The 26,629-nt window shown below is 43.4% G+C and overlaps 1 protein-coding gene across 1 annotated transcript; it reads left to right on the top strand.

Moving 5' to 3' along the window:
• The first annotated feature begins 6,898 nt into the window (after positions 1-6,898).
• Positions 6,899-25,815, top strand: LOC137315049 (beta-1,3-galactosyl-O-glycosyl-glycoprotein beta-1,6-N-acetylglucosaminyltransferase 3-like). Its single transcript, XM_067980002.1, has 5 exons — positions 6,899-6,958; positions 19,966-20,020; positions 22,331-22,382; positions 23,726-24,470; positions 25,288-25,815. The coding sequence occupies exons 1-5, from the start codon at positions 6,899-6,901 to the stop codon at positions 25,813-25,815; spliced, it is 1,440 nt and encodes a 479-aa protein (XP_067836103.1).
• Positions 25,816-26,629: the final 814 nt, after the last annotated feature.

Below are 26,629 nucleotides of genomic sequence, written 5' to 3'. Positions count from 1 at the left end.
AAATGTTTAATTTGAAATCGAGTAAAGAGGAATAAGGGGGAACACAGTAAATGTTCAATTAGAAATAGAATAAAGTGGAATATAGGGGGAACACAGGAACTGTTCAATTAGAAATAGAGAAACTCAAGGGAAAAGAACAACAGTTTGATCAGAAACAGGGGGCGGGGAATCACCACATTTTGTGATTGAATTTGACACGGTAATGCAATGGTTTACTTGATCATGACTTTGCTTTCTATTTTACCTGTTGATTTTGGATGATGTGTTTGAATGCACATCGACTTCTCATGATTGTGATTGAGTGCAGATACGTCGCTGACTGATGGAATTAAATCCTCTGCCTGCTGCTGGACTCGTGCCTTAAATGCTGTTTCCGGTAAAATGGAAATGTGCCTATTATACGGAACTGCCCACAACCCAGCACCATTTCCCCACGAGATCGATTCCCGTCGGATAGGCACAGCCTCGGATCCACGGGGACCTGCAACCATGTGGAGTTTGGACTTTGGAGAATCTCAGGATCAACTGGAATGTTAAAGATTGACTGGTAAAAGGGGCACTGAATCATAATGATTAAATGAAGGCCATTCACAATTAAAGTACTAAGGCTATTGTTAACGAAAGGTTCACAGTAATGTTCTTGAACATTGAAGTGAGGTGTCATAAGTTTATTAAGCACACAGTGCATACAATAGTCCTTAAACATACACTTAAAAGGTTGTACTTACAACCACACCTGATGCAGGTTATTTGGGATTCAACCTTTTTACAGTTCTGAGCTCAGTATCTTAGACTTTTACCAATCCGAAAACTCATTACAAACAGACAGTTTTTATACATTTTCTCACTCCCGGTACCTGGAAAAATACACAATTATAGATCACATAATTATATGGAAGTTAAAATGCAACTCCACATAAGGAGAATGGAATTGACTTATCCTTTATCAATAACGATAGTTTTCTTTACAAACCGAGCTCTTTTTCTATTGGGCTAACAAGTATAATTCCCTTACTTCGTTATATCATCGATAGTTTCTCCCTTGGTCCATACACATGCAATTCTACCGCTATTAATAAGTCCATTCTTGTTTCTGTATCACTCGCTCCAATTCAATTGGTTATGTGTGCCCAGATGTTTTCGTTTGAAGAACTAACCGGTTTCCGACACTGTTATCAAATTATTAAAGTTCTCTGAAATTATGAATCAATATGTAATGATCCCTCTTTAATGAAGTTTCTTATTATTTCATCCTGAAACTGACCATTGCTGCAGGGTCAGCCCTGGCCCAACAGCCCAGTGAGACTTTAAATTGACGTATGCTTCCCTGCTTCAAATGCAAAGGCGAAAAATTAACATTACTATAATATAAGGAGAAACCAATACAGTATCACATTGGCACACTTCAGGACAGTGTGAATTTCAATTTCCTTGCAGTGCTCCCTGGGTTGGAGTTACCGTATTTAAGGCCAACACTGAACAATATCTCATCATCATTATGTATCTGTCTCGAACTATTCAATTGCACAGATCTCTACCCATTGGTTTCACATACTGTCCAGTGCCACATTAATCATTTCATGTAGTGGTGGTGTCAGCGTGATTGACCATGTCTTGGACCCGTTCTTCAGTGCAGCTTCATCACAGAATTACATAGAATTATATGGAATATAAAGCACAAAACAGGTCATTGAGCTCAACTGGCAAACACCGGTCTTTATGCCTCACACGGTCCTCCTTCTAGCCCTCTTCATCTAACCCTATCAGCATAACCATATATTCTTTCCTCCCTCATGTGTTTATCTAGCTTCTCCTTCCATGCATCTCTATATATCTGATGCTGGTTGCTTCACAAGCAACACGTCACTTCAGTAAACACAGCGATATCCCAAGATCAGGCAGCACGAGATATCCGATAGAAGCCATTCCTGCCCTTTCAGGCTCTCTCTCAACAGATCGGGGCGTCTGGAGGGGTTTGATTAGAATCCCTCACTGCACGGACCCAATGTTTTGGGCAGTGGCCAAGATAGCAAATACATTCTTCCCATTTTTCAGTATAAGCAAGAACACCGCCATCTCCAAGAGAAACATATCAATTAAACATCTTAACAACACGTTCCTGACTTTCACTAGATTGTGTATTGATACCAGATTGATATCTTGTGGCGAGTCGTATCCAGGTGATTTAAGATAAGAATGGACGAGACAGGATAGATAGAAGCAGAAAGCTTCCATTAGTTGAGGGATCAAGAACCAACGGCCATAGATTATAGAATAAATGTAAGAGATTTAGAACTGAGGGTGGGAGAAACCTCTTCACATGGAGATTTGTGAAGATGCGGAAATTACAGAGGCAGAAATCATGCCCATATTCAAGATGAAATTGTTCGGGTGTGTGAATAAAAATAGACTGAAGGGATTTTGAGATTGGGCGGATCAAGTGATTGGAACTATTTTCTAGAGTGGAGGGAAAACGCCGGCAATGACTGAGTTGGGTCAAATGGTCTGTTACATTATTCCAACATTTTGATGATCAACTGATATTTTAATAAATATCTGTTAACAGAGACGCCTAACGTCACATTGACGAGTCAATTTCATGCTGTCTCCATTATTTGTCACTTGTCAGGAGACAGTGGTCCCGTTCTATTGGGCCAGGAGACAATGGGGAGCGGTGTCTGAAGGGGAGAACAGGGCCTGAAACATTCACACCAAGATTACAGAATAATTACAAATAACTATGGTTGTAACACCCTTCATTGCTTCAGTACTAAAGAAAACATTAATTATTAATTAAACTGGCGTGTCCTATTCCAGCACCAAGAGTGTAAGACAGTTAACGCTGCCGCCCACATGTTCAACCCAACTGCTGAAGCTCAATCATGACTGTTCTCTTTGAATTTTGAGCTGTTTTATCAGGAAACTATTGTGTTCACCCTAGGAAAGCAGCAGGCATCAAACTCAGGGTATAAAATAGAAGAAGTGTTTTCTGATACTGGTTCATTTCACAACAAAGAAAGACGGCCAATCTAAAATGTAACACGGACTGTAATTGAGCTCAAGTTCGGACAGGAAGCTTTGGTTTGACTTTTCATTTATTTCATCAACATCAGAATAAATGTCCAAGGAGATTTCAAAAACTTCTTCAGCTCTTCCCTGAATTTCGTTTGGGTAGCTGCATAAATACACGTGTTTGTGCAGGAACTCAAATACATGAGCATATTTCCGATTTCAGTGGCGATATAAGCAGGAGCTGTATAATCCGGTCGGTGATACACGACCAGACTGATAGCTAAAGAGTTCACGGCAGCTGTCAGCCATAACAGTATAAAACTACCAGATACAGTGAACAGTAAAATAATAGATTTCCTTCGGTTCGCCACCTCTGGGTCGCTCTTATTCTCACTGCTGTGACTCCGGAGGCCCCTGCGGGCTCTGCTGGCCACTAAAATGCGTCTGACTGTCAAACAATTAAACAGAAATATTAAAGCAAAAGGAATCCACAGAATTAAAATACTTTCTAACCATGTGTACATTACACCTGCAGGCGATGAAAAAAAGTCCAATACGGGGCGGAAACCCCACTGAACATTGTTAATTATTTGTGTATGTTCAAATGCAAACCAATGGGGGATGTTTTCTAAACAGATCAGGACAGAGAGCGTTGTTATAACCGCAGCCGCAGTTCTCACTGTGCAATACTTTGTTTTAAACTTCTGACAACATATAGATACAAATCGGTCAAATGTGAACGAGACTGTGAACCACACCGACATATCCAGGTTGGTACAATTAATGCAGATCATGAACTTACGAATGACAGTGTAGGACAGGAATTGAAGTGGAAAGATTTGGTTGAATATTTGATGCTCTATTACATTGAAGATGATGACCAGTAGATCTGCTGTAGCCATGGCCACCATATAGATAGAGATGCATTTGGAAAGACCGCAATTTCCTCTGGAAAGAATCAGGATTGTCATTAGGTTCGCTGTAAGAAAGAGGGACAAGAGGTAAGTAACGGGGATACTCAGATAAATCACACAGCATATTGTGGGGAAATGTTCTGATGATTTCCTACTTAGGGTAATGCACACGGGTTCTTTTTTAAATATAGGCGAGCGATGACGACACTTTATTTAAAAGAAAGAAAACACTAAACACTCAATATCGAGGGACTGACAATCCGCCGTCTTTTCAGCTTACTTCAGTCAGACGTTGTCAAGGCAGCGGGGGGAGTGTCACTCGGAGTCAGTCTGGGGAATGGTGACGGAGAGCGTCCCCACTGCAACCGACACCCAGGCACTGAAGAATCAACAGGGAGATTTGGACATTTGGCGATAATGTAAAACAGGCGACATCGGATCATCCGTCCGTCATCCATCTGTCCCGAATTTCATTTCCATCGCTGTCGCCACTAACACTAGATTGAGGTTCCACTCACACTATAACTGTACGGTCCAGGCTAAACTGGAGCACCTCGCAGGGACGGTACAGGTGCAAAGAAAAGTGCCTAAAGGGAAACATTGGATGGTATTGGAAGTTGTAAATTTTCGGCAGTCAATCAGTAAACGGATTTCCTGACATACGTCCAAACACATATTTCAATACAGTGTTGAGCACTAAAACCATCCCGCCATGAGGCTGATACCCATGTGATGAACCGACCCGATTTCATAATTTACTGCTGCGGCCCCATGGGACAAAATATCGAAATTTAAATTTATTTCCTTCAGTTTTTCTGTCGAGCGGGGTCTCGGGAGCTGCATCAGATGTCAGCAGTTTTAAATATAATTTCACAGCAATTACTGGAAAGTTTCGAATTCAAGAAAAACATTCATCCGAGACAAAAGCTTCAATTTAGGTCGGAACTCTTGGATTTTTCTATTTATAATCGCCCCGAGGGATGTGGGCATTGCTGCCGAGACCAGCATTTATTGCCCATCCCTAGTTCCACTAGAAAAGGTGATCGGGAGGCGCCTTCTTGAACCGCTGCAGTCCGTGTGGTTAAGGTTCTCCCACAATGCTGTGAGGAAGGGAGTTCCAGGATTTTGACCCAGCGACTATGAAGGAACGGCGATATATTTCCAAGTCGGGATGGTGTGTGACTTGTAGAGGAACATGCAGGTGATGTTGTTCCCATGTGCCTGCTGCCTTTGTCCTTCCAGGTGGTAGAGGTCACGGGTTTGGGAGGTGCTGTCGAAGAAGCCTTGGCGAGTTGCTGCAGTGCGTCCTGTGGATGGTACACACTGCAGCCACTGTGCGCTGGTGGTGAAGGGAGTGATATTTCGGGTGGTGGATGGAGTACCAATCAAGCGGGCTGCTTTGTCCAGGATGGTGTCGAGCTTCCCGAGTGTTGTTGGAGCTGCACTCATCCAGGCAAGTGGAGAGTATTCGACAAAACTCATGACTTGTGCCTTGTAGATGTTGCAAAGGCTTTGGGGAGTCATGGAGTGAATCACAGACCATAGAATACCCAGCCTCTGACTTGCCCTTAAAGCGACAGTATTTATATGGCTTGTTCCTGTTAAGTTTCTGGACAATGGTGACCCCCAGGATGTTGATGGTGGGGGATTTGGCGATGGTAATGCCGTAATGCAGTCAAGGGGAGGTGGTTAGACTCTCCCTTGTTGGAGATGGTGATTGCCTCGCACTTGTCTGGGGCGAATGCTACTTACCACTTATCAGCCCAAACCTGGATGTTATCCAGGTCTGGCTGCATACGGGCACGGACTGATATTTTACCTGAGGGATTGAGAATGGAACTGAACACTGTGCAATCATCAGCGAACATCCCAATTTCTGACTTATGATGGAGAGAAGTTCATTGATGAACCAGCTGAAGATAGTTGGGCCAAGGACACTGCCCTGAGGAACTCCTACAGCAATGTCCTGAGGCTGACATGATTGGCCTCCAATAACCACTACCATCTACAATTGTGCTTGGTATGACTCCAGCCACTAGAGAGTTTTCCCCCTGATTCCCATTGACTTCAATTTTACTCGGGCTCCTTGGTGCCTTGATGTCAATGGCAGTCTCTCTCACCTCACCTCTGGAATTCAGCGCTTTCGTCCATGATTGGACCAAGGCTGTTATGATGTCTGGAGCCGAGTTGCCATGGCAGAACACAAACTGAATGTCGGTGAGCAGGTTTTTGGTGAGTAAGTGCCGATTGAAAGCACTGTCGATGAGACCTTATATCACTTTGCTGATGATTGAGACTAGACTGATGGGGCGTTAATTGGCTGTACTGGATTTGTCTCCTGTTGGGTGGAGGTGGCTGCAGACCGAGGAGTTATCAACTGAAAGGAGACAAGGAACAACGGTACAAATAAAATGATGACCCGGGGCAATAGGTAGCACATCCTTTAGTGATCCATTTCTGTTGGAGGGACCGGGGAATCAGCCTCGCGCTACCTCGTATCGGGAAGAATGTTGATCGCCCGGTCCCCACGATTTACCGATCAGAGCAGCGCCTCACAGGCAGCGCGGACTGCGAGGATTCCCGCTGATATTCACTCATTTATCCCGGTGGATAAGCGACTCTGAAATCAGGACATTCTCGGAATTTCTTACATAATCATTTACAGTGAGATAGTGAACAGTTGTGAAACAACAGGTTATATTGACTTACCGGGAAAACCAAAGGCTGCGAGAACAGGGAAGTAAATCTCCTTTATGTGAAGAATTGTTGGCTTTTCCATTTTTTAGAAGAATGTGTGAATTCGCTCACACTTTACGGTCCCGACTGGAGTGTATCTGAGATCTGTAAAGACTCCCCTTTTATAGAACAATCGGTGTCCCGGTGAAAAAATCAGGTTACACAATAATTAGCGTTAGTTACAGTCACTTAACAAACAAGGCGCGATTTTCCTCTTCAGTGGGCAGGGGGCGCCAATGGGGAAATTGCACAGCTCAGTCCACGAAACTCCGTCCATTCACATCAATGAACGGAAAGTAATCCCTGAGGGAATATGCTCTGTGCACGCCCCGTGAACCGGGTTGGGAACATCCATCCTGGACACTGCTTCAGGTTCTTGATGCCTCATGAATTCAGTAAATACTTCACACATCCATTCCAGAATTAAAAAGTGTTTTGTACTGCGATGATCACTGGTGATGACTCAGCTCTAACATTAGGTGACCCGACTCTCGCATTACTATTTGAGACCCTGCTCTAACATTACTGGTCGAGACCCTGCTCCAACATTACTGGTGGTGATCCGACTCGAACATGAATGGTGATGTCCCTACTCTAACATTATTGGCGGTGACCCTGCTCTCACATGACTGGTGGTGAACCTCGTATAACATTACAGGTATTGACTCTACTCTAACATTACTGGTGGTGACCCTACTCCAATATTACAGATGGTGATCCGACTCTAATATTACAGGTGGTTACCCTGTACGAACATTACTGTTGGAGGCCCGACTATAACATTGCTGTTGGAGACCTTAATGTAACGTTACTGGTGGTGATCCTACTCTAATATTGCTGGCGGTGACCCTATTATTACGTTACAGGGCTGACCCAACTCTAACATTACTGGTGGAGACCCAACTCTAACATTCTGGTGGTTAACCTGCTCTAACAATACTGGTGGTGACGGTAGTCTAACATTATTGGTGGAGACCCTACTCTAATATTACTGGTGGAGAGCCTACTCTAGCATCCATTCACTCTCCCAATCCATTAATGGTGTCCATCGATTCACTTTTCCAATCCATTTATGGTTCCCGTCCACTCAATTCCTAATCTATTGATGGTATCCGTCCATTCATTCTCCCAATCCATTAACGGTATGCGTCCATTCACTTTCCCAATCCATTAATTGTTCCTGTCCATTCTTGTGTTCAAGTGGCCCATACACGGCAACAGACGCACAGAATCTCCTGTGCTGTGAATTCATGTATTTTCCAACGTCGTGGATGTCCTGTTCTAGAAAAGCTGGATTTGATATACTGACAAATAAATGCCCAGGAATCAGGCGAATCCTTGGTTTCCACCTTTAACCCCTCACTAAGGAATTGTCTGTGCTTTTCCCTCCGAGTTATCTGGAGGGGTGAATGTTACCTGATTCGGTTCCGGAACTGTTTTACATTTAACACAGTTGGGATCAAAACGAATTTAATTTACTCACCCTCGATTAGGTTATCCTAAAACTCATTCTTGCAAACAGTCAAGGAAGAAGCCAAGTCAAAGTCATGCACTTAATATTGTTAAACAGTTATAACCTGGTGAAGCTCCAGCTCTGGATTACAGGCATGTTGAACAGCGGAAGCAAAATGCGAAAGACAGTGTTAAGCGATTCCACAACCTGCGGATCAGATCAAAGCTCTGCAGTCCTGCCACATCTGGTCGTGAATGGTGGTGGACAGTTAAACAACTATGGGAAGAGGAGGCACTGTAAACATCCCCACCCTCAATGATGGCGGAGTCCAGCACGCGAGTACAAAAGACAAGGCTGAAGTGTTTGCAACCATCTTCAGCCAGAAGTGCCGAGTGGATGATCCATCTCGGCCTCCTCCTGATATCCACACCATCACAGAAGCCAGTCTTCAGCCAATTCGATCCACTTCACGTGATATCAAGAAACGGCTGAGTGCACTGGACACAGCAAAGGCTTTGGGACCCGACAACATACCTGCTGCAGTGCTGTAGCCTTGTGGTCCAGAACAAGCCTCGCCTCCAGCCAAACTGTTCCAGTACAGCTGCAATACTGGCATCTGTCCGACAAGGTGGAAAATTGCCCAGGTATGTCCTGTCCACAAAAGGCAGGACAAATCCAATCCGGCCATTTACCGCCCCATCAGTCTACTCTCAATCATCAGCAAAGTAACATTCGCGTCAGGCAAGTGCCAGGCAATAACCATCTCCAACAAGAGAGAGTCTAACCACCTCCCCTTGACATTCAACTTCATTACCATCGTAGAATATCCAGTGTCTGATCTGCTCTTGTAGCCAAAGTATTTATGTGGCTGGTCCAGTTCAGCTTCTGGCCAATGGTGACCCCCAGGATGATGATGGTGCGGGATTCGGCGATGCTAATGCCATTGGATGTCAACGGGAGGTGGTTGGACTCTCTCTTATTGGATACGGTCATCTTCTAGCACTTGTTTGACGCGAATGTTACTTGCCACTTATCAGCCCAAGCCTGGATCTTTTCCAGGTCTTGCTGCATATGGGCTCGGACTGCTTCATTAACTGAAGTGTTGCGAATGGAACTGTACACTGTGCAATCATCAGCGAACATCCCCATTTCTGACGTTATGATGGAGGGAAGGTCATCCATGAAGCAGCTGAAGACGGTTGGGCCGAGGACACTGCCTTGAGAAACTACTGCAGCGATGTTCTGGGGCTGAGATGATTGATCCCCAACAAGCTCTACGATCTTCCTTTGTGCTAGGTATGACTCCAGCCAATGGATAGTTTTCCCACTGTTTCCCATTAACTTCAATTTTACTCGGGCCCCTTGATGCCACACTGGGTCAAATGTTGCCTTGCTGTGAAGGGCAGTCACTCTCACCTCACCTCTGGAATTCATCTCTTTAATTCAGTTTTGGGCCAAGGCTGCAATGAAGCCTGGAGCCGAGTGGGCCTGGCGGAACCCAAACTGAACGTCAGTGAGCAGGTTATTGGTGATTCAGTGCCGCTTGATGGCACTGTCGACGACCCCTTCCATCACTTTGCATATGATTGAGAGTAGACTGATGGGGCGGTAATTGGCTGGATTGGATTTTTTTCCTTCTTTATGTCTGTGCCGGCCGAGAAAGAGCTTTCGAGCCTAATCCCAATTTCCAGCACTTGGTCCATAACCATGTCGGTTATGGCATTTCAAGTGCATATCCAAGTACTTTTTAAATGAGTTCAGGTTTTCTACCTCGACCACCATTTTAGGCAGTGAGTTCCACATCCCGACCTCCCACTGGATGATAAAAATTCTCCGTAGCTCCCATCTAATCCTTCTACCAATTATGTTAAATCTATGTCCTCTCATCCCTGGCAACCCTGCTAAAGGAAATAGCTCCTCCTTATCCACTCTATCTAGGCCCCTCATAATTTTACACACCTCACTTAAATCTCCCATCAGCCTCCATTGTTCCAAAGAGAACAACCCCAGCCTATCCAATCATTCCTCAGAGCTAAAATTCTTCAGTCCTTGCAACATCCTATTAAATCTCCTCTGTACCGTCTCTAGTACATCTTTCCTGTTATGTGGTGACCAGAACTGCATGCAATACTGAAGCTGTGGCCTAACCACTGCTTGATACACTTCCAGCATAACCTCCCTGCTATTATATTCTATGCCTCGGCTAATAAAGTAACGTATTCAGTATGCCTTCTTAACCACTTAATCAAACTGTCCTGCTACCTTTAGTGATCTGTCGGCATTCACTCCAGGGCCCCTCTGTTCTTCTGCCCCTCTCCGTGTTCTCCCTTTTATTGTGTACTCCGTTGCAATGTTTGCCCTGCCCAAATGCATTACCTCACACTTCTCCAGATAAAATTCTATTTGCCACTTTTCCGCACACCTGACTAGTCCACTGATATCTTCCTGCAGCCAACAGCTTTCCTCCTCACTAGATTCATAGAATCATAGAAAAGTTACAGCATGGAAGGAAGCCATTCGGCCCATCGAGTCTTCGCCAGCTCTATGCAAGTGCAATCCAGCTTGTCCAACTCGCCCGCTCTATCCCCATAGCCCTGCATTTTATTTTCCTTTCATGTACTTACCCAGTTCCCTCTTGAAGGCGATCATTGAATGTGCCTCCACCACGCCCTCGGGCAGTGCATTCCAGATCCTAACCACTCACTGTGTAAAAAAGTTATTCATCATGTCACCTTTGGTTATTTTGTCAATGAACTTAAATCTATCTCATCTGGTCCTTGACCCTTCCGTCATTGTGAAGAGTTTCACTCTCCCTACTCTCCCTTCTTGATTCCGAATACCTCTATCAAATCTCGTCGCAAGAAGTACAACCCGAGGTTCTTCAGTCTATCCCCATAACAAAAGTCCCTCTTCCCTGGAAACATTCTCGTCAATCTCTTCTGCCTTCACATCTTTCCATCTCGAAGGCCTTCACATCTTTCCTAAAGTGCGGTGCCCAGAACTGGACACAATAGTCCAGTTGTGGCCGACCCAGTGTTTCAGAAAGGTTCATCATGACATCCATACTTTTGCACTCTATGCCTCTATTTATAAAGCCCAAGATTCCGTACGCTTTTTAACCTCTTTCTCAACCTGCCCTGCCACCTTCAACGATTATTCTATATCTACCCCCAGATCTCACTGTTCCTATACCCCTTTTCGAGTTGTGCCCTCTAGTTTATATTGACTCTCCTCGTTCTTCCTGCTGAAATGCATCAGTTCGCATTTTTCTGCATTAAATTTCATCAACCACGTGTCTGTCCATGCCAGCAGCCTGTCTATATCCTCTGAAATGTCTATCACTATCCTCCTCACTGTTTATACCCTTCCAAGTTTTAAGTCATCTGCACATTTTGAGATTATGCCATGTACTCTCAAAGTCCAAGTCATTTATCTATATCAAGAAAAGCAGTGGTCTCAGCACAGACCCCTGGTGAACACCGCAGTACACTTCCCTCCAGTCCGAAAAACAGCCGTTCACCACTACTCTCTGTTTCTTGTCACTTAGCCAATACGGTATCCATGTTGCTATTGCCCCCTTTATTCGATGGGCCGCAATCTTGATGCTAAGCTTACCATGCAACACCTTATCAAAAGCCTTTTGGAAGACCATATATACTACATCAGCTGCATTGCCCTCATCTCCCCTCTCTTGGAACTCATCAAAAAACTTTGTCAGGTTAGTTAAACACGATTTGTCTTTTACAATCCGTGCTGGCTTTCCCTAATCAATCCACCTCGCACAAGTGACTGTTAATTCTGCCCCGGATTATTGTTTCTAAAAGATTCCCCGCCACTGAGATTAAACTGACTGTCCTACATTTGCTGGGTTCATCCTGACACACTTTTTTGAATTAGGGCGTAGCATTTGCAATTCTACGATCCTCTGACACCACCCCCGTATCTATGGATGTTTGGAAGATTATGGCCAGCAGCTCCGCAATTTCCACCCTTACTTCCATCAGCAAGCGAGGATGCATCCCATCCGGACCGGGTGATATATCCACTTTAAGTACAATCAGCCTTTTAAGTACCACTTCTTTATCATTTTCAGCCATCCTGTATCTCAACTCTATCTTCCTTTACTGAGAGTCTGGCACTATCAACCACATGGGCAATTTTTGTATCATCTGCAAACTTTTTAATCATGCCCCTTACATTTAAGTCTAAATCTTTAATATATTCCACAAAAAGCAAGGGTCCTGGTACTGAGCCCCGTGGAAACCCACTGGAAACAGCCTTCCGGTCACAAAAACACCCGTCGACCATTCGCTTTTGCTTCCTGCCACTGATCCAATTTCGGATCCAACTTGCCACTTTCCCTTGCATCCCATGGGCTTGTACTTTTTTTGACCATTCTGCCTTGGGCCTCAGGGATGAGCTGCTGCAAGGTGAATTGAAGGAGTTAAGAGATAAATTAAAAAGCAGAAGCTCAAAGGTAGTGATCTCAGGATTACTACCAGTGTCACGTGCGAGTGAACATCGGAACAGGAGAATAGATCGGATGAATGCGTGGCTTCAGGGATGGTGTAGGAGGGAGGGATTTAGATTCCTGCGACATTGGGACTGGTTCTGGGGAAGATGGGAATATATAAGCGGGACCGGGACCATTGTCCTCGCGAGGGTATTTGCTCGTGTTGTTGGGGAAGGTTCAAACTCGAGTGGCAGGGGGTTGGGCAACTGAGCGGGGTGTCAGAAGGGAGTCAAGTTGAGAGCAGCAAGAGTGGGGAAAGCCCAGGGAAAATTTACAATAAAATTGTAGAAACAGTTGTTCAAGAACAAGTGAAAGGGAAAAGCGTAGAGCAGCATAAAGAAAGTATACTTTAGACACTACAGATAATGTGAAAATTATTAGGTGTAAAGCGATTAATCCAGCATCAAAGCTGAAGGTCAGGCGAGGGTGGGTGGTTCAACTAAGAGTTCTACACACAAATGCACGGAGTATAAGGAATAAATTTAATGAACTACAGGTTCAAATTCAAATTGGAGGGTATGACATGATCGATTTTACTGAGACATGGCTACAGGATGGTCAGGATTGGTAACAATATATACCGGGTTATAAGGTCTACAGGAGAGATAGGGAAAATTGAAGAGGGGGAGGAGTAGCCTTCGTGATAAAAGAGGACATACCGAGAGGTAAGCAGCCAACAGAGACATTATGGGTTGAATTGAGAAATAGGCAAGGATCTCAGACTACAGTGGGTGTTGTGCATAGGACCTCTGGCAGCAGCTCTGCAGTGCTAGATTGTATAAATGCAGAGATTAGGCAAGTGTGTAACAAAGGCAGAGTGGTGTTAATGGGGGGCTTTAACCTTCACATAGATTGGGAAAAGCAGACTCGCAACTGTCAGAAAGTTAGTGATTTTCTTCAGTGTTTTTGGGATAGTTTTCCACAGCAGTATGTCCTACAAGCAACAAGGGGGCAAGCCATAATAGATTTAGTAATGAGTAATGAGTAATGAACCAGATTTAGTTAACAGCTTAACTGTGCGCGAACATTAATCCAATAGCGATCATCACATGATCGAGTTCAAGGCAGTGTTTGAAAGTGAATCAGCTGCGAAGATCCGAGACTTGGGTAAGGCCGACTTCAAAGAGACTGTCCACAATAAACTGGGCAAATCTGTTAATGGGTAAAACGACTGATGATCAGTGGGGAATGTTTAAAGAAACATTTGACGTGATACAGAACTGGTTTATGCCCCTGAGGGGCAAGAACTCGACTTGTCAAAAAAAAACAGCCATTGACAACTAAAGAGGTCAGGACATTATAAGACATAAGGAAAGGGCATTAAAAAAATGCAAAAAATGGCACAGATCCTGGCGAATGGGCAAGATACAAAGATCAACAAAGGGTCACAAAACAGATGGTAAGGGCTACAAAAAGAGAGTATGAAAATAAACTTGCAAGGGATATCAAAACAATTACGAAGAACTTTTATAGTTATATTCGGAAAAAGCGGGTGGTCGGGAGCAGTGTTGGCCCCTTAAAAACTGAAATGGTGAAATGGTGGACATGTTGAATAATTACTTTGCGTCAGCATTTACAGTCGAAAAAGAGGATAGCATACCGGAAATCCCAAGAAAACTAATATTGAATCGGGGAAAGGGACTCAATAAAATTAGCATGAGTAAAACAAGATAAATGAAGAAAATAATAGCACTAAACAGTAACAAATACCTCGATGTTTTCCATCCCAGGGTTTTAAAGAAAGTAGGTGAGTACATTGCAGATGCCCTAACTATAATCCTTTAAAGTTATCTAGATTTAGGATACGTCCCTCCAGATTGGAAAACTGCACATGTCACTCCGCTTTTTAAGAAAGGAGAGAGAGGGAAACCCGGGAATAATACATCAGTTAGCCTGACATCTGTTGTGGGGAAAATGCTGGAGTCTATAATTAAGGATAGGGTGACTGAACACCTTGAGAATTTTCAGTTAATCAGAGAGAGCCAGGTCGTGGCTCACAAATCTGATTGAATTTCTTGAAGAAGTTGCTAAAGTAGTGGACAAGGGAATGTCAATGGATATTATTTATATGGACTTCCAGAAGGCATTTGATAAAGTCTCACATAAGAGACTGTTAGCTTTGCTGGAAGACTATGGAATCGAGAGAATAGCACGGACTTGGTTAGGACGTTGGCTGAGCGAAAAGCGACAGAAAGTTGCGATAATAGGTAGGTACTCACATTGGCAGGACTTCACAAGTGGTGTTCGGCAGGGATCTGTCCAGGGGCCTCAATTATTCAAAATATTTATTAACGACTTAGATGAAGGCATAGAAAGTCTCATAACTAAGTTTGCCGATGACACAATGGTTGGTGGTATTGTAAGCTGTGTAGATGAAAACATAAAAATACAAAGCGATATTGATAGATTAGGTGAATGGGCAAAACTGTGGCAAATATAATTCAATGTACACAAATGTGAGGTCATCCACTTTGGACCAAAAAAGGATAGAACAGGGTACTTTGAAAATGGTAAAAGGTTAAAAACAGTGTATATCCAAAGGGACTTAGGGGTTCAGGTGCATAGATCATTGAAGTGTCATGAAAAGGTGCAGAAATTAATCAATAAGGCTAATGGAATGTTGGCCTTTATATCCAGAGGACAAGAGTCCAAGGGGGCAGAAGTTATGCTGCAGCTATACAAAACCCTGGTTAGACCGCACCTGGAGTACTGTGAGCAGTTCTGAACACCGCACCTTCGGAAGGACATATTGGCCTTTGAGAGAATGCGGCGTAGGTTTACTAGAATGACACCCGGACTTCAAGGGTTAAGTTACGAGGAGAGATTATGCAAATTGGGGTTCTATTCTCTGGAGTTTGGAAGGTTAAACGGTGATCTGATCGAAGTTTATAAGACTTTAAGGGGAATAGATAGGATGGATAGAGAGAAACTATTTCCGCTGGTTGGGGATTCTCGGACTCGGGGGCACTGTCTAAAAATTGATGCGAGCTCAATTGCTGATTTTAAATCTAATAGATAGCTTTTTGCCAACCAAAGTTATAATGGGACATGGGCCAAAGGCAGGTATATGGAGTTAGATCACAGATCAGCCATGATCTTCTGAAATGGCGGAGCGGCTCGAGGAGCTGAATGGCCCACTCCTGTTCCGATGTTCCTCTGTTCCTATAATTCGAGTCTGTCCTTTCGTATAACGATTCGTGACTTCCCTCCTACCAGATTAAAATTCGAGCAGTTATTTTTAAAATAAACATCAATGATGGGCCCTCCTACCTGTTGGTAATTCGAGTCGTTACTTTTTATAGAAAGATTAACAATGGACCCTCGGACCTGTTTATAATTTAAGTAGTAACTTTTTATGTATGGATTAGAGATGTGCAATCCAAACTTGATATTTTGTGCAGTTTCTTATATATAGATTAGTGATGGACCCTCCTACCTGTTGGTTATTCGAATAGATACTTTTAATATATAGATTAGTGATGGGCCCTCCTACCTGTTGGTTATTCGAATAGATACTTTTTATATAAAGATTAGTGATGGGCCCACCTACCTGTTGGTTATTCGAATAGATAGTTTTTATATAAAGATTAGTGATGGGCCCTCCTACCTGTTGGTTATTCGAATAGATACTTTTTATATATAGATTAGCGATGGACCCTCCTACCTGTTGGTTATTCGAATAGATACTTTTAATATATAGATTAGTGATGGGCCCTCCTACCTGTTGGTTATTCGAATAGATACTTTTAATATATAGATTAGTGATGTGCCCTCCTACCTGTTGGTTATTCGAATAGATACTTTTATATGTAGATTAGTGATGGGCCCTCCTACCTGTTGGTTATTCGAATAGATGCTTTTTATATAAAGATTAGTGATGGGCCCTCCTACCTGTTGGTTATTCGAATAGATACTTTTAATATAAAGATTAGTGATGGACCCTCCTACCTGATGGTTATTCGAATAGATACTTTTTATATAAAGATTAGTGATGGGCCCTCCTACCTGTTGGTTATTCGAATAGATACGTTTTATTTAAAGATTAGTGATGGGCCCTCCTACCTGTTGGTTATTCGAATAGATACTTTTAATATAAAGATTAGTGATGGACCCTCCTACCTGTTGGTTATTCGAATAGATACTTTTTATATAAAGATTAGTGATGGGCCCTCCTACCTGCTGGTAATTGGAGTACTTCCTTTTTATTTCAAGAATGTTTTCCTTTCTTTCCCATTTTTCTCATCGGAGTAAATATTTTTTTTTTATAATGAATGGTGATGGGCCCTCCTACCTGTAGGTAAGTAAAATAGTTACTGTTTATATATAGATTAGTGATGGACCCTCTTACCTGTAATTCATTAAAACACTTACATTTTATATGAAGATTTGTGATGGACCCTCCGACGTGGATGTAATTCGAACACTTGCATTTTGTATAAATATTAGTGATGGGCCCTCCTACCTGTTGGTTATTCGAATAGATACTTTTAATATAAAGATTAGTGATGGGCCCTCCTACCTGTTGGTTATTCGAATAGATACTTTTAATATAAAGATTAGTGATGGGCCCTCCTACCTGTTGGTTATTCCAATAGATACTTTTAATATATAGATTAGTGATGGGCCCTCCTACCTGTTGGTTATTCGAATAGATACTTTTACACATAGATTAGTGATGGGCCCTCCTACCTGTTGGTTATTCGAATAGATACGTTTTATATAAAGATTAGTGATGGGCCCTCCTACCTGTTGGTTATTCGAACAGATACTTTTAATATAAAGATTAGTGATGGACCCTCCTACCTGTTGGTTATTCGAATAGATACTTTTAATATAAAGATTAGTGATGGACCCTCCTACCTGTTGGTTATTCGAATAGATACTTTTTATATAAAGATTAGTGATGGGCCCTCCTACCTGCTGGTAATTGGAGTACTTCGTTTTTTATTTCAAGAATGTTTTCCTTTCTTTCCCATTTTTCTCATCGGAGTAAATATTTTTTTTTATAATGAATGGTGATGGGCCCTCCTACCTGCAGGTAAGTAAAATAGTTACTGTTTATATATAGATTAGTGATGGACCCTCTTACCTGTAATTCATTAAAACACTTACATTTTATATGAAGATTTGTGATGGACCCTCCGACGTGGATGTAATTCGAACACTTGCATTTTGTATAAATATTAGTGATGGGCACTCCTAACCGTAGGTAACTCGAATGCTTAATTTTATATAAATATTAGTGATGGACTCTCCCACCTGTTTGTAATTTGAATAGATACTTTATAAATAAAGATTAATGATGGAGCCTCCCAACAATTTGTAATTACATAAATTTAAAACAGAAATAGACAGTTTCCTACAATTAAAGGGAATTCGGGATGACGGGGAGCGGGCAGGAAATTGGACATGAGTTTAGATTTGAGGTTAGGATCAGATCAGCCGTGATCTTATTGAATGGCGGAGCAGGCTCGATTGGCCTATTCCTGCTCCTATTCCTTATGTTCTTATGTTCTTATAATTCGAGTACTTACTTTTTATTTAAAGCTTAGTAATGGACCCTCCGACCTGTTGGTTATTTCAGAGGTTACTTTTTATATAAAGGTCAGTGACAGGCCCTCCAAACTTTGGCTAATATAATAATTACTTTTTTATATAAAGATTAATGATGGGCCCTTCTACCTGTTAGAAATTTAAATAGTTAATTACACAAGACCAGTGACCAGGATCCTTTTATCTGTGAAGGAGATCGCTTCAATCCTGTGGTCGGTTTGAAACTAACACATTTCTGAGGTCAATTTATCTCAAAAGGCAACAACCCCTCCTTGTTTTATTCGTTGAGTGAGTTTGATAGATAAACGCCTCATTAACATGAACTTATTTCACCAAAAACAGAAGCTCCTGCTCTATTCTCCCAGCTAATTCACATCCTTTTCCAACTGACCGAAACTGACATTGTGGTGTGAATCAGTAATTAATTATTTTAATTAATCGGTGTAAACATTTTTGTCGATCTTTCTCCGATCCTGTGACTGGATCGCGCTCGGGCGGGCCTCATGTCACCAGAGGCTGATTGTCCAGGTGCTCGGCAGAGAGCGATGATCCACCAGTGCGAATGTATTAACCCTTTACTAAGCTGAGCTACGTGTTCAGTGTGAATTGCTGGTCCCGCCTTTGATTAGTTCAATAACAAAAACACTGGGCACAGAAAGGTTGATTGAGTGTTACAGTAAAAATCCGCAAGAAAGTACAAGGACAGGTTCCAATCCCTGTCTGTCTGAACTGCAATTTTTAAAGAAGGAAGGAGGCGCAACTTGGGCAGGATGGGGTAAATCCCCAAAGTCCGTGTTCCTGCTTTCTGTCCGACAGCCGCCCTTAAATTGTGCCCGTGTGGAGACTGGTGGGGACCAGGAGTGGGTTTAGCCCTGAAATGTCCGGTGTAAAATTGACTCCCCCCTGAGATCGCACACTCACAGAATAATCGCATCCTCGGCGCTGGAGAACACATCAGACCGCGGGAAATAGGCTTCAGAGAGAAAGGTGAACGGGAGGAATAAAAGAATAAAACATGGAACAGAAGCTGAGAATCTACATGAACTTACCTTAAACCTGCAATGATTTTCTGCCTCTTTATTTCCGTGCAGATTTTGAAGGTTATATCCTTGTTATTTCATCACAACTAATCAGATAAACTTTCCTTTTTTTCAATTTGGCAAGTCACAAATTGGGAATTTGATCTGATCCTTGTTGTGAGATTAAGAGCGATATTTGATCTGATCCTTGTTGTGAGATTCAGAGCGATATTTGATCTGACCCTTGTTGTGATATTCAGAGCGATATTTGATCTGACCCTTGTTATTTGAGATTCAGAGCGATATTTGATCTAACCCTTGTTATATGAGATTCAGAGCGATATTTGATCTGATCCTTGTTGTGAGATTCAGAGCGATATTTGATCTGACCCTTGTTATTTGAGATTCAGAGCGATATTTAATCTAACCCTTGTTATATGAGATTCAGAGCGATATTCCCTTTTTCTCTCTAATTTCCCCTTTGTTTTTTGACCAGAATTAGGGATTTGCTCGGGCCGGAGACAGATCCTCATGCGACGGCCCCAAACTTCACCAATATTTATTTTGAATTGAACTCTCCTGCCACAGACCTTCCCTTTTGTTCTTTACTCTTCTCCCCAATCTTTCCCTGGCACTGGACTTGCTGAAAATCTTGAACTCTTTTCATATCTTCTAGTTCTGACGAAATATCTTCGACCTGAAACGTTAACCACAGACGCTGACTGACTTGCTGAGCTTCTCCATTATTTTCTGGTTTTATTTCAGATTTCCATCATCCACAGTATTTTGCTTTTGAGCACGTGTACAGATAACCCTTCAGGTAAGTCTTTGTTTGTACGGATGGGGGGCATGGGGAGCACGGTGACATAGGTTGGCATGGGTTGGCACGGGGCATAGTTTGGCATGTGTTGGCACGGGGCATAGGTTGGTACGAGGGTCGTCAGTAATGGGTGGACCGATATGGCGTCAGATCGGCGAGGGGTGTGGGTGTCTGGATCGGGGAATATCGCGGGTGTCCGCGATCGTTGATGGGGTTGGGGGGGCGGAATCTTGGGTCAGTGCCGGCTTCCGTGATTGGGGTCGGGGGTCCGCGATCGTTGCAGGCGGATGGACATTGGGTTTGGGGGTCCGCGATCGGCGATCGGCGCTCGGCTTGTTCGGTTGAATAGAAAACTCTCAGCTTAAATCAGCGATGGATGGAAACAAGCAAGAAGGAGAAGGTCTGTGGCGGGAGAGTTGTAGTCGGAAAGAGGAGATCAGTGGCGGGAGAGTTTTGGTCGGAAAGAGAAGGTCTGTGGCGGTAGAGTTCAAGCAGGAAAGAGAAGAACAGGGCACTTTCTAAATGGCAAAAAGTTAAGAACAGTGGACGTTCAAAGGGATTTAGGGGTTCAGGTGCAAAGAACATTGATTGTCATGAACATGTGCAGAAAATAGTTAACAAGGCTAATGGAATGCTGACCTTTATATCTAGAGGACTGGAGTACAAGGGGGCAGAAATTATGGTGCAGCTATACAAAACCCTGGTTAGACCGCATCTGGAGTACTGTGAGCAGTTCTGGGCACCGAACCTTCGAAAGGACATATTGGCCTTGGAGGGAGTGCAGCGTAGGTTTACTGGAATGATACCCGGACTTCAAGGGTTAAGATACGAGGAGAGATTACACAAATTGGAGTTGTATTCTCCAGAGTTTAGAAGGTTAAGGGATGATCGGATCGAAGTTTATAAGATATTGAGGGGAACAGATCGGCTGGATAGTGAGAAACCATTTCTGCTGGTTAGGGATTCGAGGGGGCGCAGTCCAAAAATTAGAGCCAGACCTTTCTGGAGTGAGATTAGAAAACACTTCTACACACAAAGGGTGGTAAAAGTTAGGGACTCTCTTCCGCAAACGGCAATTGATACCAGCTCAATTACTAATTTTAAATCTGAGATAGATAGCTTTTTGGCAACCAAAGATATAAAGGGATATGGGCCAAAGGCAGGTATATGGAGTGAGATCAGGGAACAGCCATGATCTTATCAAATGGCGGAGTGGGCTCGAGGGGCTGAATGGCTTCGTCCTGTTCCAATGTTCCTATGTATGAGGCGGGTGAGTTCCAGCAGGAAAGAGAAGGTCTGTGGCGGGAGAGTTCACTCGAAGACAAATATTGGGGAAGTTTGGGGCCGACGCTTGAACCTCTGTCTCCGGCCCGAGTAAATACTTAATCTGGGTCAAAAAACAAAGGAGAAATGAGAGAGTGAAATGAAATATCGCAATACATCCCTCGGAATTACCATCACAATCTGTCCTCAAACATTGTCTCTTTTCGGACACTCCCATCCCGTGATTACTCTGTGATAGCCAAGCTGAAAAAGAGGAAAATTCAATCTTTATACCGACTCTAGTGCAGGAATGAGCTTTTCTGCATTTAACAATGTCACGGGTGTATCTAGTGAAGATTTACAGTGATAAATGTAACTTTGGAATGTCAGTGATCTTTCCCCCAGTGTCTGAGGCGATTGATGGTCAGGGATAGTTTAATTCACCGGTTAAATGGTTAATGTCCTCACCGACAGAAACAGCTCAGCTCACTGACAAGACACCGGCTCTTGGGCCCTGTGTTGAAAGTGCAAACATCAGGAAATCGCTTGGACTTTTAGCGAACAATGTCCCAGATGGAAATGTAACAATTTATTTCGAACCATGTGTCTGTTTTACTGAACTTCCCTGGAACAAGAAGAGAGAAAGTAAAATTGAAAATAAACTTTGTTCACAGTCGAAGCAGCAGCGAATTGTCAAATCGGTTCGATGTGATTTCGTCAGAGAGGCCGCTCCCTGTCCTGAAACAACTGAGGAATGTTTTAGTTGAAATCCATCCTGAGGTGCGGCAGCTGCTTTCACACAGAGAGTGAGCTCTGAATCTCATAAAACAAGGCTCAGGTCAAATTCCAAACTTGGGACTTGCCAAAATAAACAAGGACATTCTGCCTGACTGGTTGTAAGGAAATAAAATGAAATAACCTGCAAAATCCACAGGGTAATAAAGAAACTGACAATCATTGCCGAACCGAGACAAGGTTCATGCAATTTCTAAGCTTCAGTTCCGTGTTTTATTCTTTCATTCCTCCCGTTCTCCTTTCTCTCTAAAGTCTATTTCCCGCGGTCTGATGTGTTCTCCAGCGCCGAGGATGCGACAATTCTGTAAGTGTGCGATCTCAGGGGGGAGCCCATTTTACACCGGACATTTCAGGGATGAACCCACTCCTGATCTCCACCAGTCTCCCAACGGACACATTTTAAGAGCGGCTCCAGCACAGAAAGCAGGAACACGGACTTTGGGGATTTAGCCAGTCCTGATCCAGTGACGCCTCCTCCCGACTTCAGAATTTGCAGTTCAGACAGACAGGGATTGGAACCCTGTCCTGTAACTCCGGACGCTACTGATGTCGCCCTGGACTCTCGGAGGGGCAGTACTAAGGGAGCGCTGTCCGATGCGTGATGCCGTGTTTCAAATGAGAGTCTACCCTCTCAGGTCGAAGTTTGTTATTCCACTGCCCCGGTGTACCGGCCAATATTTGTGCCTCAATCAACATCACTGAAACAGGTTATCCGGTCATTATCACATTGGTGTTCGTGGGATCTTGCTGTACCCAAAAGCAACTGCCGCGTTTCCAACATTACAACTGTGACGACACTGGCCGTAAAGCCTCTTGGGACATCCTGAGGTTATGAAAGGCGCTGTGTGAATGTTCGTCTTTCTTTTTTTTTTCTCGTCCATGTTTGACGCTATGCTCTCTTGTTCTGGACTCTGTTATCGCTTTCCTCGTCCTTTCCGTTTAAGGTCTTGAATCTTTCATGAGACCCGCCCGAGCCTTCTCCCATCTTTCAGTAAAAGTTTACGGAAAAGCCTAAGTTACGAAAAAGGCAATAGAGAATGTGGAAATTGTACACCGACTGACAGCGGTTACACGAGGGAGAAACCGATTACAGGGACTTTTGTGAAGTGAAAATTGAATCTCTGCGACAAGAAATTGAGACGCTAAATGCCTCCAAACGGTACACCGACTGACAGCGGTTACACGAGGGAGAAACCTATTACAGGGACTTTTGTGAAGCGAAGATTGAATCTCTGCGACAAGAAATTGAGACGCTAAGTGCCACAAAGCGCAAAGAGCGGAGAGAGTGAGCGAGTGACTGATTGAGAGAGTGAGGGAAGGTGCAAGGTCTGACCGATCACAAAGGCACACTGGAAGGGGGACAAGACACCAGGAGCAGGTGCGACCTGTCCAACAGAGCTGACAGCTGAAACCCAATGAAGCCACGGTAGCTGTTGTCATCCCCGAGCATCCGATTTGAATTCATTGGTGCCTGAAAATTCGGTGCCAAATTTATCCAAATTCCTGGAACAAAGTGCCTCCTTGTCAAGAGCACAATTCCTCAAAGTTTATATTTGCATAAGAATTATATCTGGAAATCGGATCACAGATTTACATTTTAAATACTCGTGAAAGGGCAATGATGATATTAGCATGGTGTTCCTTCAGGCGGGCGGTACTGATGTCAACCCTGTGCGGACTCGCTGTGACTTTTCTTGGTGGATATTTTTCCCGGAGAGGAAATCTGTTGGTAAACTATTGGAAACCAGTTAAACTAAAACCAGGTTATGTTGAGCGAAATGCATCTCTCAATAAGTCAGAAATGAACTCGAGTTGCTGGAAGATAATTAGCGGTGACCCGGAATCCGTTAAAAAAGCTCTAATCAATTCGATTACAATCGCAAACAAACACAAAGTCTTCACTGAAATCGATTACTTGACAATGACCCGGGACTGCGATTCTTTTGTTAGACACCGCAAATACAACACTTTCTCCTCAAGCACCGAGGAACGCGATTTCCCTCTGGCCTATTCTATGGTGATCTATGAAAAGATCGAGATGTTTGAGAGGCTCCTAAGAAGCATTTACGCTCCTCAGAATGTGTACTGCGTCCACGTGGACAGGAAGTCTCCAAAACAGTTTCACTCGGCCGTCCAGGCCATCGCCTCTTGTTTCAGTAATGTCTTCGTTGCCAGTAAATTAGAGACGGTGACGTACGCGTCATGGTCCAGGGTTCAGGCTGATCTGAATTGCATGGAAGAGCTGCTGAGGAGCTCAGTCCCGTGGAGATATCTCATCAATGTGTGTGGACAAGACTTTCCAACGAAAACCAACCGAGAGATGGTCAACAGTCTCATTGCCATGAACGGCTCAAATGTGATAGATTCGGACCGTCCACCGGGATACAAACAGGTAATGCGCCAGCTTCATGTCTGCTCAGCCGCCAAAGGGGGCAGTGGAAGCGGTTATATGTAATCAAAAGGAACTGAATGGATATTTGAAGGAGTGGATGATTGGAACTTGCTCATCATCAAATTGCAGTTACACCACACGTCACCTGAATCACAAGGGGTGTGACATTACCCCCTGCCGGTGGTCTCACATCTCCCGCTTCACTTCATTGGAGAGTCAAGCGCTGACTTGAACCTCGAGTTAGGCTGCCTCATGCCCCACATCTTATGTTTGAAATCACTCGGTTTGGGCACGAGAATAGAAGGATAACTTCAGAGGAACATAGCAACATAGGAACATGTAGAATAATAGAAGGATAACTTCCTATTTACCGTATTGGGCCCTCTTCCCAGGGAACTGGCAGATGATCATTTGCTGTTAAATACATTGTTTTCAAAGCCTTGACACACTTTTCTTTCAGATGCGATTGTTGATTGGCTTATTTTATTTCACGTGTCTAAATTCCATACTTGTGGGTGACCAGAGCAATTCTAAATAACCAATCTGACCTAATCTGCTGACATTTCCCGTATCATTTCCCTTCAATCGGCCATTAGTAGCTGTGCAGTGAGCCTCCACCTTATCATTTCTGCTAGATTTCCTCTTTTGAGCTGCTCTATGTATCAGAATTTTATATGCAAAATTTATACAAGCAAAAAAACATTATCTAAAGTCTAAATGTATCATTAATCGATACCGCTGTTAGTTATGTTACGGTAGAAATAAAATAGGATGACGTTGGAAAATGAGAAATGATTGCTCTTTTCTTGACTTTCAGAGACGATGGAAGTTTCATTATGATATCCGTGGAACTGTGGTCTTAACAGATCGAGAGAAGAGCCCCCCTCCCATACGGAGCCCCATGTTTGTGGGGGCCGCATACATTATGGTCACCAGAGAGTTTGTGAGTAATTTATTTGTGAACTCGGAAATCCAGGCGTTTTTCAAGTGGTCGGAGGACACCTACAGCCCCGATGAACACATCTGGGCGACCCTGCAGAGAATGCCCGAGGTACCCGGCTCCATTCCAGACACTCCCAGGCACCGTAGGGGTGACCCACCAATCCTTACTCGAGCAGTGAAGTGGTCTTTTGAGGCTGGTGATGTTGAGAAAGGTGCCTTATATCCGCCTTGTACAGGAAGGTACCGCCATCAAGTCTGTGTTTATGCTTCTGCAGATCTGCACTGGATCGTCCAACAGAAACCCTTGTTCGCCAACAAGTTTGACCCTGAAGTGGACAACACAGCTGTACAATGTATGGAGGAATATGTCCGACATCGACCGATTCACGGAACAGGAAGTTAACAGTGAATGGGGAGATATAGGTCCCAGGCAGAAGACAGGGCTGTAACAGCGAATCGATAAGTATTTCTGATGAAGCAATGTGCTGAATAATAATGGGGGGATCTGTTACACAAAAACAAAAATAAATAACAGGGGATCTATCGTTAGCTCAAAGAGAATCATTGTAATCAATATAACCATGACAGCGGATGTATCATTAATTCCAACGAGAGCATTGTAACTAATAGGACTGTAATAGTGGTTGCATCAATCGTTCAAACTGGAACATTGTAAATAATGGGATTGTTCTCGTGGTTGCATCAATGGCTCAAATTGAAAAATTTTAACAAATGGGACTGTAATCGTGGCTGCAACCATCGTTCAAACTGGAACATTGTAACTAATAGGACGACAATAGTGACTGCATCAATCGTTCAAACTGGAACATTGAAACCAAAAGGACTACAACAGTGACTGCATCAATCGTTCAAACTGGAACTTTGTAACTAATAGGACTACAATAGTGACTGCATCAATCGTTCAAACTGGAACATTGTAACGAATAGGACAAAAAACAGTGACTGCATCAATCGTTCAAACTGGAACATTGTAACCAATAGGACTACAATAGTGACTGCATCAATCGTTCAAACTGGAACATTGTAACTAATGGGACTGTCATCGTGTCTGCATCAATCGTTCAAACTGGAACTTTGCCATGAATAGGACTGCGTGGATGTAGCTTTGCCTGTATGAAAATGAGGATCAGGCAGAGTTGTTGTGGATTGAAGCAGCTGTGGAGGTGAATCACGTGTTACAGTGAAAGTCTGCAGCC

This window comes from Heptranchias perlo, unplaced genomic scaffold, assembly GCF_035084215.1.
Source record: "Heptranchias perlo isolate sHepPer1 unplaced genomic scaffold, sHepPer1.hap1 HAP1_SCAFFOLD_53, whole genome shotgun sequence".
In the NCBI taxonomy this organism is placed as follows: domain Eukaryota; kingdom Metazoa; phylum Chordata; class Chondrichthyes; order Hexanchiformes; family Hexanchidae; genus Heptranchias; species Heptranchias perlo.
Note: the sequence above shows the minus strand (reverse complement) of the source record. Positions and strands in the feature narration are given on the sequence as shown.